This window comes from Dendrobates tinctorius, unplaced genomic scaffold (genome assembly GCF_039654945.1).
Source record: "Dendrobates tinctorius isolate UK_male_01 unplaced genomic scaffold, ASM3965494v1 ptg000171l, whole genome shotgun sequence".
Taxonomy (NCBI): domain Eukaryota; kingdom Metazoa; phylum Chordata; class Amphibia; order Anura; family Dendrobatidae; genus Dendrobates; species Dendrobates tinctorius.
The window spans coordinates 20,446,268-20,462,201 of NW_027361838.1; the positions used below are offsets into that span (position 1 = coordinate 20,446,268).

Consider the following 15,934-nt stretch of genomic DNA (forward strand, 5'->3'; position numbering starts at 1 on the left):
CCATAGTCCTCCATACAGAATAATGTGCTCCCCATAGTCCTCCATATGGTATAGTTTGCTTCCCATAGTCCTCCATAGAGCATAATGCACTCCCTATAGTCCTTCATACAGTATAATGCACTCCCCTGTTATGAATGGGTCACCGAGGAGGATAAAGCAAAACAAGCTAAGTCACAGAAAACCAGAGAGGTTGGTAACTATGCAGATTGCAGATCCCTGATCATACCACACAACTAGCAGCAGCCGTGGAGCGTACCTACGATGATCCTAGACGCCTCGTCACGGCCGGAGGACTAAATAAGCCTAAAGCAAGAAAAGTGGAAAACTAACTGCCCCAGAGCAGACCCCAAAGGAAAGACAGCCCCCACACATGTATTGATGGTGAAACAAGATGAAAGCACAAACACAGGCAGGAAAATAGGCTGAGCAAACGATGGGGCCCAAACTAACTAGAAAGGAAAGGAAAGACACTGTCTGCAACCTGCAAAAAACCCTACAAAAATAATGTCCAACACTTCTGATAGCAAAATTAACCCTGAAGTCACTAGACTTCTCCCACTGTATCAGCACTCTGAAATATTCTGAGACAGAGCAAAAAGAGGCCAAACTAGTAAGGGACAAAAAGCAAATTGGCAAATACAGATAAGAGTGGAAATTCAGCACAGCCCCCAGCCAGGGCTGGCTGACCACACAAGAAACTGAATAGACCAACAAAATCAAGTGTGAACATTAGCAGAAAAACTTAGCTTTAGATGACTGAAACAGCTGAAAACCAAGAGCTGACAAGCCAGAAGGAATCACCAGCAACAGAATAGGGCGTCGGCTGTCTTAAATCCAATCTGAGACTCCTGAGGTCCAATCGTCATCCTCATTCTCAGGTGGCAGATCTCCACCGATCAAATCAGCTTCACTACCTTTTGTTACCACCAGAGGGAGTCTGGAAGGAGAACTCACAACTGGTGAACCAGAGAATGAACTCACAACAGTACCCCCCCTTGAGGAGGGGTCACCGAACCCTCATCCACGCCACCAGGCTAATCAGGATGGGCCCGGTGAAAAGCACGAACCAATCTATTGGCATGAATATCAGAGGCAGAGACCCAAGAATTATCCTCCTGACCGTAAGGCCATGTGCACACGCTGCGGCTTTTGCTGCGTTTCTGCTGCAGTTTTGACCGCAGCAGAACTGCAGCAGTTCTGCGGCCAGTGTACAGTAGCATGTTATCCTATGGGATTAACATTCTGCTGTGCACATGCTGCGGATTTTTACCTGCGGAAAAGCTGCGTTTTTTTTCTGCAGCATGTCAATTGTTTCTGCGGATTCTGCTGCGGTTTGCCACCTATTCCATTGTCCAGGTGGCAAACAGCAGGGCAAAACCGCAGGCCAATCCGCAGGAAAAAACACAGGTCATTTTACCTGCGGTTTTACCTGCGTTTCCGCAGATATGAATCCGCAGACAAATCTGCAGTGTGTGCACGTAGCCTAACCCTTCCATTTGACCAAATACTGGAGTCTCCGTCTAACCAAACGAAAATCCAATATTTTCTCTACCTCATATTCCACATTGCCTTCAACCAACAAAGGGTCAGGAGGTGCTGCCATAGGAACCACTGGCTCAACAAACCTCTTCAACAGAAATTTGTGAAATACGTTATGGATCTTGACCGTAACTGGAAGAGCCAATCGAAACGAAACAGGATTAAGAATTTCCAAAATCTTATAAGGACCAATAAATCTTGGCTTAAATTTAGGAGATGCAACTTTCATAGGAATATTCTTAGACGACAACCAAACTATATCACCCACTTTAAACCGGGGACCAATGGTCCTATGCCGGTTGGAAAATCGCTGGGCCTTTTCCTGAGAGAGTGACAACTTATCCACCACTTGGTCCCATATCTGTTGCATTCTCTTAACCACAGTGTCCACACCTGGGCAGGACGAAGATTCCACTTGCCCTGAAGAGAATCGAGGATGAAACCCAAAATTACAGAAAAAGAGTGACATCAAAGTGGCAGAACTAGCTCTATTGTTCAGTGCGAATTCGGCCAAGGGCAAAAATGAGACCCAATCTTCCTGATCAGCAGATATAAAACATCTCAAATAAGACTCCATGGTCTGGTTTGTTCTCTCAGTCTGTCCATTGGTCTGGGGATGAAACGCTGAGGAGAAGGATAACTGAATTCCCAGATTGGAACAAAAGGCTTTCCAGAATATGGAAACAAGATGGACTCCTCTGTCGGACACAATGTTCTCAGGAATCCCATGTAACCGAATCACTTGTTGCAAAAACAAGGGCACCAACTCAGCGGAAGATGGCAACTTTGGGAGTGGTACAAGATGGACCATCTTCGAAAATCTATCACAAATCACCCAGATAACAGTCATTCTCTGAGAGACAGGAAGATCAGAAATAAAATCCATTGAGATATGGGTCCATGGCCTCTTGGGCACCGGCAGGGGCATCAGCAACCCACTAGAACGAGAACAGGGTTTAGACCGAGAACAAGTCCCACAGGACTGTACAAAATTCCTGACGTCACGAGATAAGGCAGGCCACCAAAAGGACCGACTCACCAAATCTCTGGTACCAAAAATACCTAGATGACCAGCCAATACGGAGCAATGAATTTCAGACATCACTCTCTTTCTCCACTGGTCAGGAACATACAATTTTCCCATAGGGCAACGCTCAGGTTTATCCTCCTGAAATTCCTCCAGGGCGCGTCTCAAAACGGGCGAAATGGCAGAAAGAACTACCCCTTCACCTAGGATGGTAGTAGGCTCGGTCACACTAAGAGAATCGGCAAAGAAACTCCTAGAAAGGGCATCTGCCTTAACATTCTTAGTGCCCGAAGAAAAGAGACCACAAAATTAAAACGCGTGAAAAACAAGGCCCATCTAGCCTGTCTAGGATTGAAGCATTTGGCCGACTCCAGATAAATCAAATTCTTGTGATCGGTGAGGACCACAACTTGATGTCTAGCTCCCTCCAACCAATGTCTCCACTCCTCAAATGCCCATTTCATGGCCAACAATTCCCAATTCCCCACGTCATAGTTGCGTTCAGATGGGGAGAACTTTCGAGAAAAGAAGGCACAGGGATTCATCTTAGAAGTCACAGGGTCTTTTTGGGACAAAACAGCTCCTGCAGCAATCTCAGAAGCATCTACCTCCACCTGAAATGGAAGTGAGACATCAGTTTGCTGTAAAACTGGAGCTGAAGTAAATCTCTGCTTAAGCTCCTGAAATGCTGAGATAGCCTCAGGAGACCAATTCAGCACATCAGCGCCCTTCTTGGTCAGATCAGTCAGTGGTTTGACAATACCAGAAAAATTACCTATAAATTTACGATAGAAATTAGCAAAACCCAAAAACTTCTGGAGGGCCTTCAAAGAAGTAGGCTGAACCCAATCATAAATGGCCTGTACCTTGGCCGAGTCCATTTCAATAGTCGATGGAGATAAGATAAATCCCAAAAATGAAATCCTCTGTACACCAAAGAGGCATTTCGATCCCTTAACAAACAGGGAATTCTCCCTCAAAATCCGGAACACAGTCCAGACGTGTTCTACATGAGAATCCCAATCACTAGAAAACATCAAAATATCATCCAGATAGATGATCAAAAACTTATCCACAAAGTCACTGAAAATATTACTCATAAAGGACTGGAAGACAGAAGGGGCATTAGTGAGCCCAAAAGGCATCACCAGGTACTCAAAATGTCACTCCGAAGTATTAAACGTCGTCTTCCATTCATCCCTGTGCTTGATGCGAATAAGATTATACGCCCCCCTGAGGTCAAGCTTAGTAAACCAGCAGGCACTCTTAACTCTGGAGAATAAATCAGACATCAGAGGTAACGGGTACTGATATTTAACCGTCATCTTCTTAAGGGAACGATAATACACGGTCTGAATGAACCATCTTTCTTGGCCACAAAAAAAAACCCAGCCCCTAAAGGTGACGAGGATGGTCTAATATGACCCTTCTCCAATGACTCCTTAATATAGGATCGCATAGCATCATGTTCGGGTACTGATAAGTTGAAAAGCCGACCCTTGGGAAATTTACACCCAGGCATCAACTCAATTGCACAGTCATAACTCCTATGAAGAGGCAAAGACGCGGACTTACTCTCACTAAATAGATCAGAAAAATCGGCTAGATAATCAGGAATATCATGAGACTGAGGAGAGGTGGAGAAAACAGGAGCGTCCCTAAGAACACACTGACAAGCCCAACTTACCAGAGACCCAGATTTCCAATCCAGAACTGGATTATGAGTTTGCAGCCAAGGAAAACCCAGAACAATACTATCATGCAAATTATGCAGCACCAAAAATTTACAATTTTCTTGGTGGTCTTGGGCAACTCGCATTGTCACCTGGGTCCAAAACTGAGCTTTATTCTCCGCCAAAGGAGTAGCATCAATACCCCTCAAAGGAATAGGCGTCCGCAGAGGCGTCATGGAAAAACCACAACGTTTAGCAAAGTCCAAATCCATCAGATTCAACGCTGCTCCTGAATCCACAAAAGCATTCGTGGAAAACATGGATAAGGAGCAGATCAGAGTAATTGCCAAAAGAAACTTAGGTTGTACACTGCCCACAGCAAATGTGTGTGCAAAACGTCTCTCTCGTTTAGGGCAGACAGAAATAGTATGAGAGACGTCTCCACAGAAAAAACACAGCTTATTACGCCTTCTAAACTCCTGACGTTGCGCCCTAGACAAAACCCCATCACATTGCATAGGTTCAGACGTCTGTTCAAAAGGTGGCAGCGCCTCCCGTGTAGTTTTACGTTCACGTAAACGCCGATCAACTTGAATGGCTAATGACATAGAATCATCCAGACCAGAGGGAACAGGAAATCCCACCATAACATCTTTTACGGTCTCTGATAAACCCTTCCGAAAGAGAGCTGCCAATGCACTATCATTCCATGTAGTAAGGACCGCCAACTTTCGGAATTTTTGACAGTATAACTCTGCAGAATCCTGACCCTGGTTTAATGCCAAACAGGGTTCTCTCTCAGCTTGATCAACAGCATTAGGTTCATCATACAACAACCCGAAGGCTTGAAAAAATGCATCCACATTAGTCAGAATAGGATTTTCAGGTGTCAGAGAAAAAGCCCAATCCTGGGGATCGCCGTGCAGCAAAGAGATGACAATTTTAACCTGCTGCACAGAGCTCCCAGATGAGTTAGGCTTCAAGGCCAGAAATAATTTACAATTATTCTTAAAATTCAGAAATTTAGACCGATCCCCAGAAAACACATCAGGAGTAGGGATCTTAGGTTCAGCAGCATGTGACTGAATGAGGTAGGTGGAAATTCCCTGCACTTCAGCAGCAAGCTGCTCCACACGATCAGACAATTGCTTAATCTCCATTTGGAAAAAGAGAAAAAAAATCCTCCTAAGGGCCCAGAGAAAAAGAGGAAAAAATATATAAAAAAAAAAATCCCCGTTTTTTTTCTCTTTCACTTTTTTTTTTTAACAACTTTTTCCTGCTTTTGAGTACCTTAGAATCTGTGGTATGGCTGGTGATTCTGTTATGAATGGGTCACCGAGGAGGATAAAGCAAAACAAGCTAAGTCACAGAAAACCAGAGAGGTTGGTAACTATGCAGATTGCAGATCCCTGATCATACCACACAACTAGCAGCAGCCGTGGAGTGTACCTACGATGATCCTAGACGCCTCGTCACGGCCAGAGGACTAAATAAGCCTAAAGCAAGAAAAGGGGAAAACTAACTGCCCCAGAGCAGACCTCAAAGGAAAGACAGCCCCCACACATGTATTGACGGTGAAACAAGATGAAAGCACAAACACAGGCAGGAAAATAGGCTGAGCAAACGATGGGGCCCAAACTAACTAGAAAGGAAAGGAAAGACACTGTCTGCAACCTGCAAAAAACCCTACAAAAGTAATGTCCAACACTTCTGATAGCAAAATTAACCCTGAAGTCACTAGACTTGTCCCACTATATCAGCACTCTGAAATATTCTGAGACAGAGCAAAAAGAGGCCAAACTAGTAAGGGACAAAAAGCAAATTGGCAAATACAGATAAATAAGAGTGGAAATTCAGCACAGCCCCCAGCCGGGGCTGGCTGACCACACAAGAAACTGAATAGACCAACAAAATCAAGTGTGAACATTAGCAGAAAAACTTAGCTTTAGATGACTGGAACAGAGCTGAAAACCAAGAGCTGACAAGCCAGAAGGAATCACCAGCAACAGAATAGGGCGTCGGCTGTCTTAAATCCAATCTGAAACTCCTGAGGTCCAATCGTCATCCTCATTCTCAGGTGGCAGATCTCCACCTATCAAATCAGCCTCACTACCTCCTGTTACCACCAGAGGGAGTTTGGAAGGAGAACTCACAACTGGTGAACCAGAGAATGAACTCACAACACTCCCCATTGTCTTCCATGCAGTATAATGCGCTCCCCATAGTCCATACAGCATAGTGCATTCCTCATAGTCCTGCAAAGAGTATAATGCACTCCCCATAGTCCTCCATACAGTATGTGATCCCTATAGTACTCCTACCAGTATAATGCACTCACCATGGTCCTCCAGACAGTATAATGCGCTCCACATAGTCCTCCATATAGTATAATATACCCCATAGTCATCCATACAGTATAATGCACTCCCTGTAGTCCTCCTTATAGTATAACGTGCTTCCCGTAGTCCTACATACAGTATAATGCATTTCCCATAGTACTCCACATAGTTTAACGTACTCCCCATAGTCCTCCATACAGCAAAATGCCCTCCCCATAGTTCTCCATACAGTATAATGTGTTCGCCATAGTCCATACAGCATAATGCACTCCCCATAGGCCTCCATATAGTATAATGCATTCCCCATAGTCCTCCATACAGCAAAATGCACTTCCCACAGTCCTGCAAACAGCATAGTGCACTCCTCATAGTCCTTCACACAGTATAATGCACCCCCTATTGTCCTCCATACAGTAATACTGCACTCCGTATAGTCCTCCATGCAGTATAATGCACTCCCTATAGTCCTCCTTATACTATATTGCGCTCCCCATAATCCTCCATATAGTATAATGCACTCCCCATAATCTCCCATACAGTATAATGCACTCCCCATAGTCCTCCATACATTATAATGCACTCGCCATAGTCCTCCATACATTCTAATGCACTCCCCATAGTCCTCCCTAAATCATTTTAGCCACTACAATTTATTCATTAATTTAAAAAATATATATGATTCTCATCTTTTCTCCAAGTTCCCCCACTGCTCTGCAGCAAGCGTTCTGAAGCACCCCTACATCTCATCACGGCGGTGCCATGTAGTGAATTCATCGCACCCGTTATGCTGAGACATCAGTCACAGAGGGGTAATGCAGGCGCCGGGCCTCTCTGACCTTTCCCGGCGCCTGCGCACTGCAGTATTTGGCTCTGCCCTCAACAGGGCAGATCAGTACGCCTGCGCAGGAGACATGACACGAAGCAAGGAAGATGATGAATTCGCATGACGATGGGAGGTGCCGGACTTGCGACGCCCATCGGACCGGACTGCCCCCGGGTGAGCATAATAAAACTTGCTTTTCTTATCTTTCAGGTTAGATCGGGGGCTTATCTATAGCATTATAGAATGCTGTAGATAAGCCCCGAAACGCAGTGGCCGCAGCTTATAGCTGAAAAACGAGGTGACAGGTTCCCTTTAAAACACCTTGTGCTGTTAGCAGATTTTCACTGAAGAGTTATCTGGGTGGTTACATTATCAGAAAAGTTGCACAATCTGGGCTTTGGTAGTTTGTAGACGTGACATAAATCGCATAGGAAGTGGTAATCAAGCTAGGAGGGTCGGGTTTGAAGACTGGACTACATGAATTTTCCTAATATTGTCACCGTGGCTGAAAAATGCTGCTTGTTTTAAGTGAATTGCTCAAAATTATGAATCAGTATTTATTTTAAATTTTGCAGACCTTGTCATCACTGTACACAGACATTAACACCTTTTTCATAATTTTTGATCTGACCTTTAACAGGATGAGCTGGATGAGCTGCGAGCTGAAATGGAGGAGATGCGGGACAGCTATCTAGAAGAAGATGTTTACCAGTTGCAGGAGCTTCGTCGGGAGCTTGACCGAGCCAATAAGAACTGCCGTATTTTGCAATACCGCCTCAGGAAAGCAGAGCAAAAAAGCTTAAAAGTTGCACAGACAGGTCAAGTAGATGGAGAGTTCATCAGGAGCCTGGAACAAGACTTGAAGGTAAAAGTAGTATTATAAGGTATTAGATGGTGGCCCAATTCTAACGTATCGGGTATTCTAGAATCTCTCTCTCCGCGCCGCAAATCTCCCGACGGAGGCGTGCGTCACTTGAATGCGCTGATTGGTTACGGCCGGCTGGGCGCGACCAATCAGCGCCGCAGGATTTCTGTTACAGACAGACAGAATTAGACGATTATATAGTAGATTGGCATTATTAAAGTGGTTGTCATATATTGTTGATAAATTTGTAGGATACCAAATGGGTGTCTTGACAGCTAGAACTTCAACCGATCAGCTGATATCTCCTCCAGCAATGGCCACAGCTTATCTCTCCTATTTGCCTTTCCTGTCATCAATATGTGAGTCCTAGACCAACTCTTTAACCTCTTCATAAGCCAGTGAGAGCAACAAGGTGTGGAAACCCTATCTGCATGTCTTGGCAATGTCATAGCACCCTGAGCATGAACGAAGCCCATCAGGGTGCTGCATAAATGTAAAAAATATTTATTTACTGTACCTCCTGGACGTTCTCTGCTCATCCGTTCTCAGTCCTATGTTTGCCACTAATCTCCAGACATAAAAAATGTCACATGACAGCCATAGCAAATCAGTGGCTGCTGATTATCTGCATCCTCAACATAAACTGTATGTCCAAAGTCCCCAAAAACGTAAAATATAACGACTCCACACTGCCTCCAGCAAAGTATAACGCCCTCAGCACGATATAATAGTCCCACAGCTTAATTCCCCTAAAGTGCCCCACACAGTATGATGTCTTTATTGTTCTGCCGCACACAGTATCATGGCCCACACAAAGTGTGATGCCCCCACAGCCCCTACACAGTATCATAGCCCCCACAGCCTCTCACACATTATGATGGTACCGCACCATCCCACTCAGTATAATGGCTCCATCAGCCCCCCACTGAGTCGTGTGGTCTGCCGCTATGGGCGGTACACCCCTCCCTATATTAGATCACTGAGCATAGGATCAGACACTGCACAGTTTTTTACTTGCTGAATATTCTGTAGGCCTCACATTCATTTACTGATCATTTGTGTCTGTGTGGTAACAGGTAGCCAAAGATGTATCTGTCAGATTGCACCATGAGCTGGAAAATGTGGAGGTGAAGCGAATTAAAGCCGAAGATGAAAATGAAATTTTACGTCAGCAAATCATTGAAATGGAGGTGACCAAACAGGCATTACACAACGAGCTGGAAAGAGCAAAAGAGGTAAGATCTTCTGTGCTGCGCCAAGAGCTTCCACCATGTCCTTTTAAGACCTAGCACTAGAAACTCTGCTAACAGAACATCTGTGTTGGGGGGGCTCCTCACATAATGTTTTTAGCTGAACGTGCATAGTAAAATATAGAACTAACAACATGCACTGCTTTTTAGATTGCGGTATCTTTCTCCACTTATGGTTCTTTTTTGGTACATCTTTTTGTATTCGGCTGTCACGGCCATTTGTACTTCGCCAACGGAAGTCATATTGGATGTGACTTTTAGCTCTAACCCCAATCTATTAGAAATGTAAGGCCAGGGGTTAAAGCTCCCAAAGATCAGGTGCACAGCTGTCAGACACACCTGGGGAATCCAGAAGACAAGGTTTCTTTTGACAGCTACATAGTTCTCAGCAAGTTCTATGTAGTGAAAATGAGCAGTACAAATCCCTCTATAGGATCAGGCGATCGAGCAGCAATCACCTTGCAGATCAGCTCTGGCAGTGACTCAGCAGGGGGCTGCTTTCCCTGTTATTTGGCCTCTTCTGGATGCCCTGTTATGCAGAATAAGGCTGGTTTCACATTAGCGCATTTTCAGCGCGCGCACGGCCGGGGGTAGCTCCGCCCCCGAGCCGGCTCTCTGCCCGGCGTGCCCGCCCCTTGCTTGTAGCGCCGCCTACTAGCGGACAGCGGCGCCTGCGATCGGCGCACCCTATCTTTAGCATAGGGTGCGCAGATCGTGCGCAGGTCGTGCGCTAGTTGCGCTTTGACCTGCGCTGCGCACTTTTGACGGTGCGCCGTGCACGCCAAAATCAAACTTTTCGGATTTTGGCGCGCACGGCGCACCGTCAAAAGTGCGCAGCGCAGGTCAAAGCGCAACTAGCGCATGGCCTGCGCACGATCTGCGCACCCTATGCTAAAGATAGGGTGCGCCGATCGCAGGCGCCGCTGTCCGCTAGTAGGCGGCGCTACAAGCAAGGGGCGGGCACGCCGGGCAGAGAGCCGGCTCGGGGGCGGAGCTACCCCCGGCCGTGCGCGCGCTGAAAATGCGCTAATGTGAAACCAGCCTAACAAAAAAAAATCCACAGAACTCCAGAGATCTCTCTTTTCCACCTCCGTCTTCCTCACCTTCCCCACTCTCTCTCAATAAATGTTAAAAATGAAAACTCTCCATCTGAAAAAAATTGAGCAAAAATCTGATTACTTAATATAAAATACATATTATTGCATGCAAAAAAAATCCTACATATATTGGACATTTATCCATCCTACACCATATTGGGGTTTTTACATCCCAGCAGCCCTCCGATTTCCTTCATTTGCACTTCAGTATCTGTTTTCGATCATATGGTATTGTTTGTTGTTGATAATCTCCTTTCACATTGATTTTATATATTTTCTATATTTATTTTAGTGCCAAGTAGTTGTCAGAACACATATTAGGAGTAGGATAGTGTCTATTATTATATGGATAGGAGCAAAAAGGAGGATGTGGCACACCAAAATGAAGATGAAAAACTTTATTCGGCACTCAAGCCATACAGAACCTGGATATATGGATAGGCTGCAGTTGATTTCCCACTTTGGGGACTTGTTACTAGCTTGTTTATTTTATTGTTTTTAACGGTATTTGTATCACTATATATTTCCATAAATGTATTTATTTTTTTGTCATTTCTAATACATTGAGTGTGCGCAGACTCCAGTTAATGTGTTTCTTTTTCTTCTTCATCATACATTTATTTGGTGTCCACATGACCATAATAACCTAAATATTCAATATTTTTTTGGTGTAAAGCAGTATAAATGTAAGCAAAGAAAGTAAATAAAAAAATAGCTTTTTTTCTATATTTGCGTTGCAGAAAAAAAAAAATTATTGAATAATTTACATTTGCAAACTAGCACTGAAAAATAATGCAATTTGTCCTGCATAAAACAAATCCTTTGACCACCATAGTAAGTGAAAAAGTAAAAAAGTTCTGACTGCTGAAAAGCAGAGAGGCAAAAACGAAAACAAGAAAAAAAAAGAAAAATGGTCAGCCATACCAGCCATAAGACCTTTCAGATCTATTCATTAAAGAAATGTATCATCAGAAAATGACCTATTTTTAAATTATGCTTTTGTGTAAAATGTATTAGAAAAAAAGTTTTATTTGTTTTGTTCTTTTTTATATTCCATCATCCTTTATTAAAAATAGAAATTTTGCGATTTTTTGGCTGCTGGGTGTTTTTTATACTTGCTGTTGTTTTAAGAAACAACACATGTACATTAGCTGCAATGAACTGTCCCTATCTTTTGTCTGAAGCATCTAGGGAGCGTGTGCAAAGTTAATTGTGAGAGGAGAGGGATCAGCAGTGACATCACCTATTGTGATTGGTGGATCCTGTGTTATCAGCTGTATACAAAGAACCGATGACAAAGAACTTGCTGTAAACTCTTCCTGAATTAACAGAAAACATGAGTCTAAAAAAATCCCTAGTGGCCAGTGTGAAACTTGCAAGAGTAACAATTTTGCTTTTATTTTTTAATAAGGATTGTGATATGAAGAAAAAATGCTAAATTATTTTTTTTTTAAATAGTGTACATGTGACACAACTAGCTGATTTATACAATAGGTCATTTTCTGCGGACACCTTCCCATGAATGGGTCATTGACTTCTCAGAAGCCTCACATTGATATTGTTTGCTCAAGTTGCCCAAATAGTCTCTGTTGCCAATATGGCAGCAGTGTAAATGTTTTATTGTGGGATGTCGGTGAGTTGCCATGGCTGGCTGCCATCTTGGTACTCATGGGAAAGCTCATGTGAAACCCAAACGAAATATTAAAAGGATTGACAAAAAACATCAGAATCGCCCACTTTGCTTTTTTTCCAGTTAAAAATGAAGAAATAAAACAAATAAAAAATAATAATATTCGATATTGTCACAGCTGTAAAAGTAGACTACTAAAATATTAATTATTTAACCCATTGAGTAAATGTCATAAAAAATGGAACCCCCAAAATTGCATTGTTTTTTATTCCTGCACCTCCACAAAAAATGCAAAGAAGCGATGAAAACATTATTTGTCTCTAAATTAATACCATTAAAATTAATAGCTCAGTGTGCAAAAAAAAAAAAAGAATGAAAAAATGAAACCGTTGCAGGTGTCAGAATATGGCGACAAACCAATTAGTTTATTTTTTTCTTTTTACACAGTGCAGGGTTATTTTAGCCACTAAAATGATTTAAAAACTTACATTTTCTTTGGGATCGCCGTGTTTGTACTGGCCTGGAGGATCAACTTGTCAAGTCAGTTTTACCGCACAATAAAAGCCCCAGAAATAAAACCCAAAGAAACAATGACGGAATGGTGATTGGTGATTTTTGTTTTCACCTTTTCCCGTGATTAATATTAATATTGTAATTCTAGTTTTCTCCAATATATAAACATTTGTGTTAAGGAGCATTGTTTCTTATAAGGCCGGGATCACACACAGCGAGATACGGCCGAGTCTCGCAGGTTAAAACCAAGCTCTGGCGCCGACACTCCGGAGCGGAGCGTGCAGCCGCACAGCAATACATGGAGCTGCACGCTCCGCTCTAGAGTGTCGGTGCAAGAGCTTGGTTTTAACCTGCGAGACTTGGCCATATCTCGCTGTAGTGTGACTCCGGCCTAAGAGGGTTTCTCATCACAGACATGTCTGGAGTGACGGATAAAGCCCTTCTGTATGGGGACACGTGGAGCGGGCAGGGATCTACTGTGTGCAGTGTGACCCACGGACGTGGCGGCTGTGCTGACCGTCAGTGTAGTACTGCACCTTGCTCAGCGTCTTCCATCACCAGTCGGCAGCGGATTATTATGCAGCACTGGCAGATTGCAGCCACACAAAGTAGATGACAGGAGGTTATCAATGGTCGTATCTTGCAGCTGCTGCTATTCCAAAAGCCCCTGAGAATGAGCCCCGACTGTGTAATCACAATGTAAAGCCCAGCAGGTGGAATCAAGTGTATCAGGGACCTAGATGCTAATGGGAAAGAATCGCTGACCCCGGTGGGTCACCTCCACAGACCGTTCTTTATTCTACCGTATAGTCTTTTCACCCTGTCTATATTTATGACCACATTTTATAGAGAAGTATCGTTGAATTGAATGACTGCAATTAACCCCTAAATTGTTTAGTCTATGGATGCACAGAACCTTGTCAGATTTCTTTGTAGTTTACATGAGGTCATTTGCCACTTTTTTTTCCATAGGGAAACATTGAAGTTACCTGCAAGTCACAGTAATATTTGCATTTTAACTCATGGATCAGTCACTGTTATATTAAAGGTTGTGCGCCCACAATGAGTTTTTGATGCTGCGTAAATAAAATGCAGCATGTTACAGTTCCAGCAAAGTGGATGCGACTTATGTTGTAGAGTGGCACGGTGGCTCAGTGGTTAGTACTGCAGCGCTGGGGTCCTAGGTTCAAATCCCACCAAGGACAGCTTCTGCAAGGAGTTTGTATGTTCTCCCCGTGTTTCTGTGGGTGTCCTCCGGTTTCCTCCTACACTCCAAAGACAATACTGATAGGGAATGTAGATTGTGAGCCCCATCGGGGACAGTGATGATAATGTCTGTAAATGGCTATATAAATGAGTAAAATAAATAAACTCAGGGTAAAGCGAGCTGCGGTGTGTGTGTCAGATCTGCAAAATTGCAAGTCTGCTGAGTTTTATGTGCAGATTTTTCCAATAAATTTGCATTAGAAGCAGGTAAAAACCATACATTAGTTTTTAGTTCATTTCCGTGTTGTGGAAACACATCAAAAGTGCATGTAATGTGCACATGACTGTATCAATAAAAGTTTTGTCAAAGCCAAATTTCAGGAACTATCAAAAACAAAGCAGCTTTATTTAAAATTTGACCGATAAAATAAAACAGACCAAAAAAGCAGTGATAAAAACACTTGTAACAAAAAGAAAAAAAACGCACTTAATGAAAAACCGCAAGTAACCTAATTTGCTTATTGGGTGCAGAAATGGTGTGGAAATTCTGCAACATCAAAAACTCACCAAAAGCTCATGGTGGGAACGTAGACTAAAGGAGTTGTTGCCGTTCCTGAAAACTTTCTGTTATATGCTGCAGCATTTCTAAAAACAAACTGAGTATTATTTACCCTCACCGCCTCCAGCGCTGTGCCTCTGCCGCTGACCCGGGTGTAGCAGTGCTTCAGCCAATCACTGAGCTCAGTGGCTCCTGCTGTCTACATGGGCAGAGCTGCTGAGCTCAGTGATTGGCTGTCGAGGTGACGTCAACACTGTAGACAAACAACGGAGCGGGCAAGCTGCAGAGACGGCACCGGACTTGGAGGATAAGCTGAATGCTGCATAACCCCTCCCACAACACTGATTGGCAGATATCTGTCTAAACTGTGCATATGCAGAAAGCTGCCAATCATTGGAGGGGGAGGCGTGGCTGATTACCTGTCAGCAGGTTAACTAGTTCTGTAATGATAATCTGCTGCTGATAAAACAGTGATTTTATAAAAACTGCCCTAAGCAGCAGGACTGTGGAGTCGGTGTCCATTTTGGTGGAGTTGGTATAAAATGGACCGATTCCAACTCCTAAAATATATAATAAATTGGGTACAGTAGTACAATGCAGGATGTGCGATAAATTTTCATAAGAGTTTGGGAAAGTTCTGAAAAGTCCTATAAATGTTCTGTTCCTGATCTAAGGATCTGGACTTTTAGTGGAGATGAATCTGTACTGCACTTTATGTACATGCTCAGTATTGACCAGTGCAGTCGGAGTCAGGGAAATTTGAAGAGTCAGAGTCGTTTGTTTGGCTTACCGACTCCACAGCCCCTCTAAGCAGGCCAGTAAGTGACACATCACTGGAATCGGGGTCACCTCATGCTGCACTCAGAGTACGTAGCAAAAATCTGGTGATAGATTCCCTTTAATAAAAATATGTTTATAATGGATTTTTTAGTTAAAATGCCAGTGTAGCTTTCTAAAACAGTTCTTTTGGAAGGAAATATTCCCATTTGGCCATCTTGTAAAACCCACTTTAATTTAATATCTACATATTTAAAGGATAAAGCTACATTCAGTCGTTGCAGTATATCAGACAGTTGTCTAGTTATCAATGGGAAACAGAGAAAATGTATTGCTCCAGCCGTTTCCTACAAAGACATTAAAAAATAGCATTATCTTCCACTGAGGCACAGCTGCTAGAAGTTACTTTGTGTTTCTTTGTGTTGGACTCATGCTGCTTATATTGCCAAGAACCCTACAGACGGCTGCCTGGCTGGGCTTCACATAGAGTTGGGGCAACCCTGCTGAAGAGCACAAAGCTCCAGAAGGATTAAATGCAGGGGAGCAGCTGCACAGGGATTTGCTATGAATAGTTTAAATGGTTTTGTTAAAAGAGTGAATGGATCAGGGCTACCATAAAGAGAAAAGAAGAAAAGT

General features: G+C 43.4%; 1 protein-coding gene across 4 annotated transcripts in view; it reads left to right on the forward strand.

Moving 5' to 3' along the window:
- Window positions 1-15,934, forward strand: part of MTCL1 (microtubule crosslinking factor 1) — a 214,989-nt gene that overhangs the window by 66,418 nt on the left and 132,637 nt on the right. For all 4 annotated transcript variants that reach the window (XM_073550944.1, XM_073550945.1, XM_073550947.1 and 1 more), the window contains exons 2-3: window positions 8,042-8,266; window positions 9,343-9,501. In XM_073550944.1, the coding sequence (XP_073407045.1) occupies window positions 8,042-8,266; window positions 9,343-9,501 (384 nt within the window). The remainder of the gene's footprint in view (window positions 1-8,041; window positions 8,267-9,342; window positions 9,502-15,934) is intronic.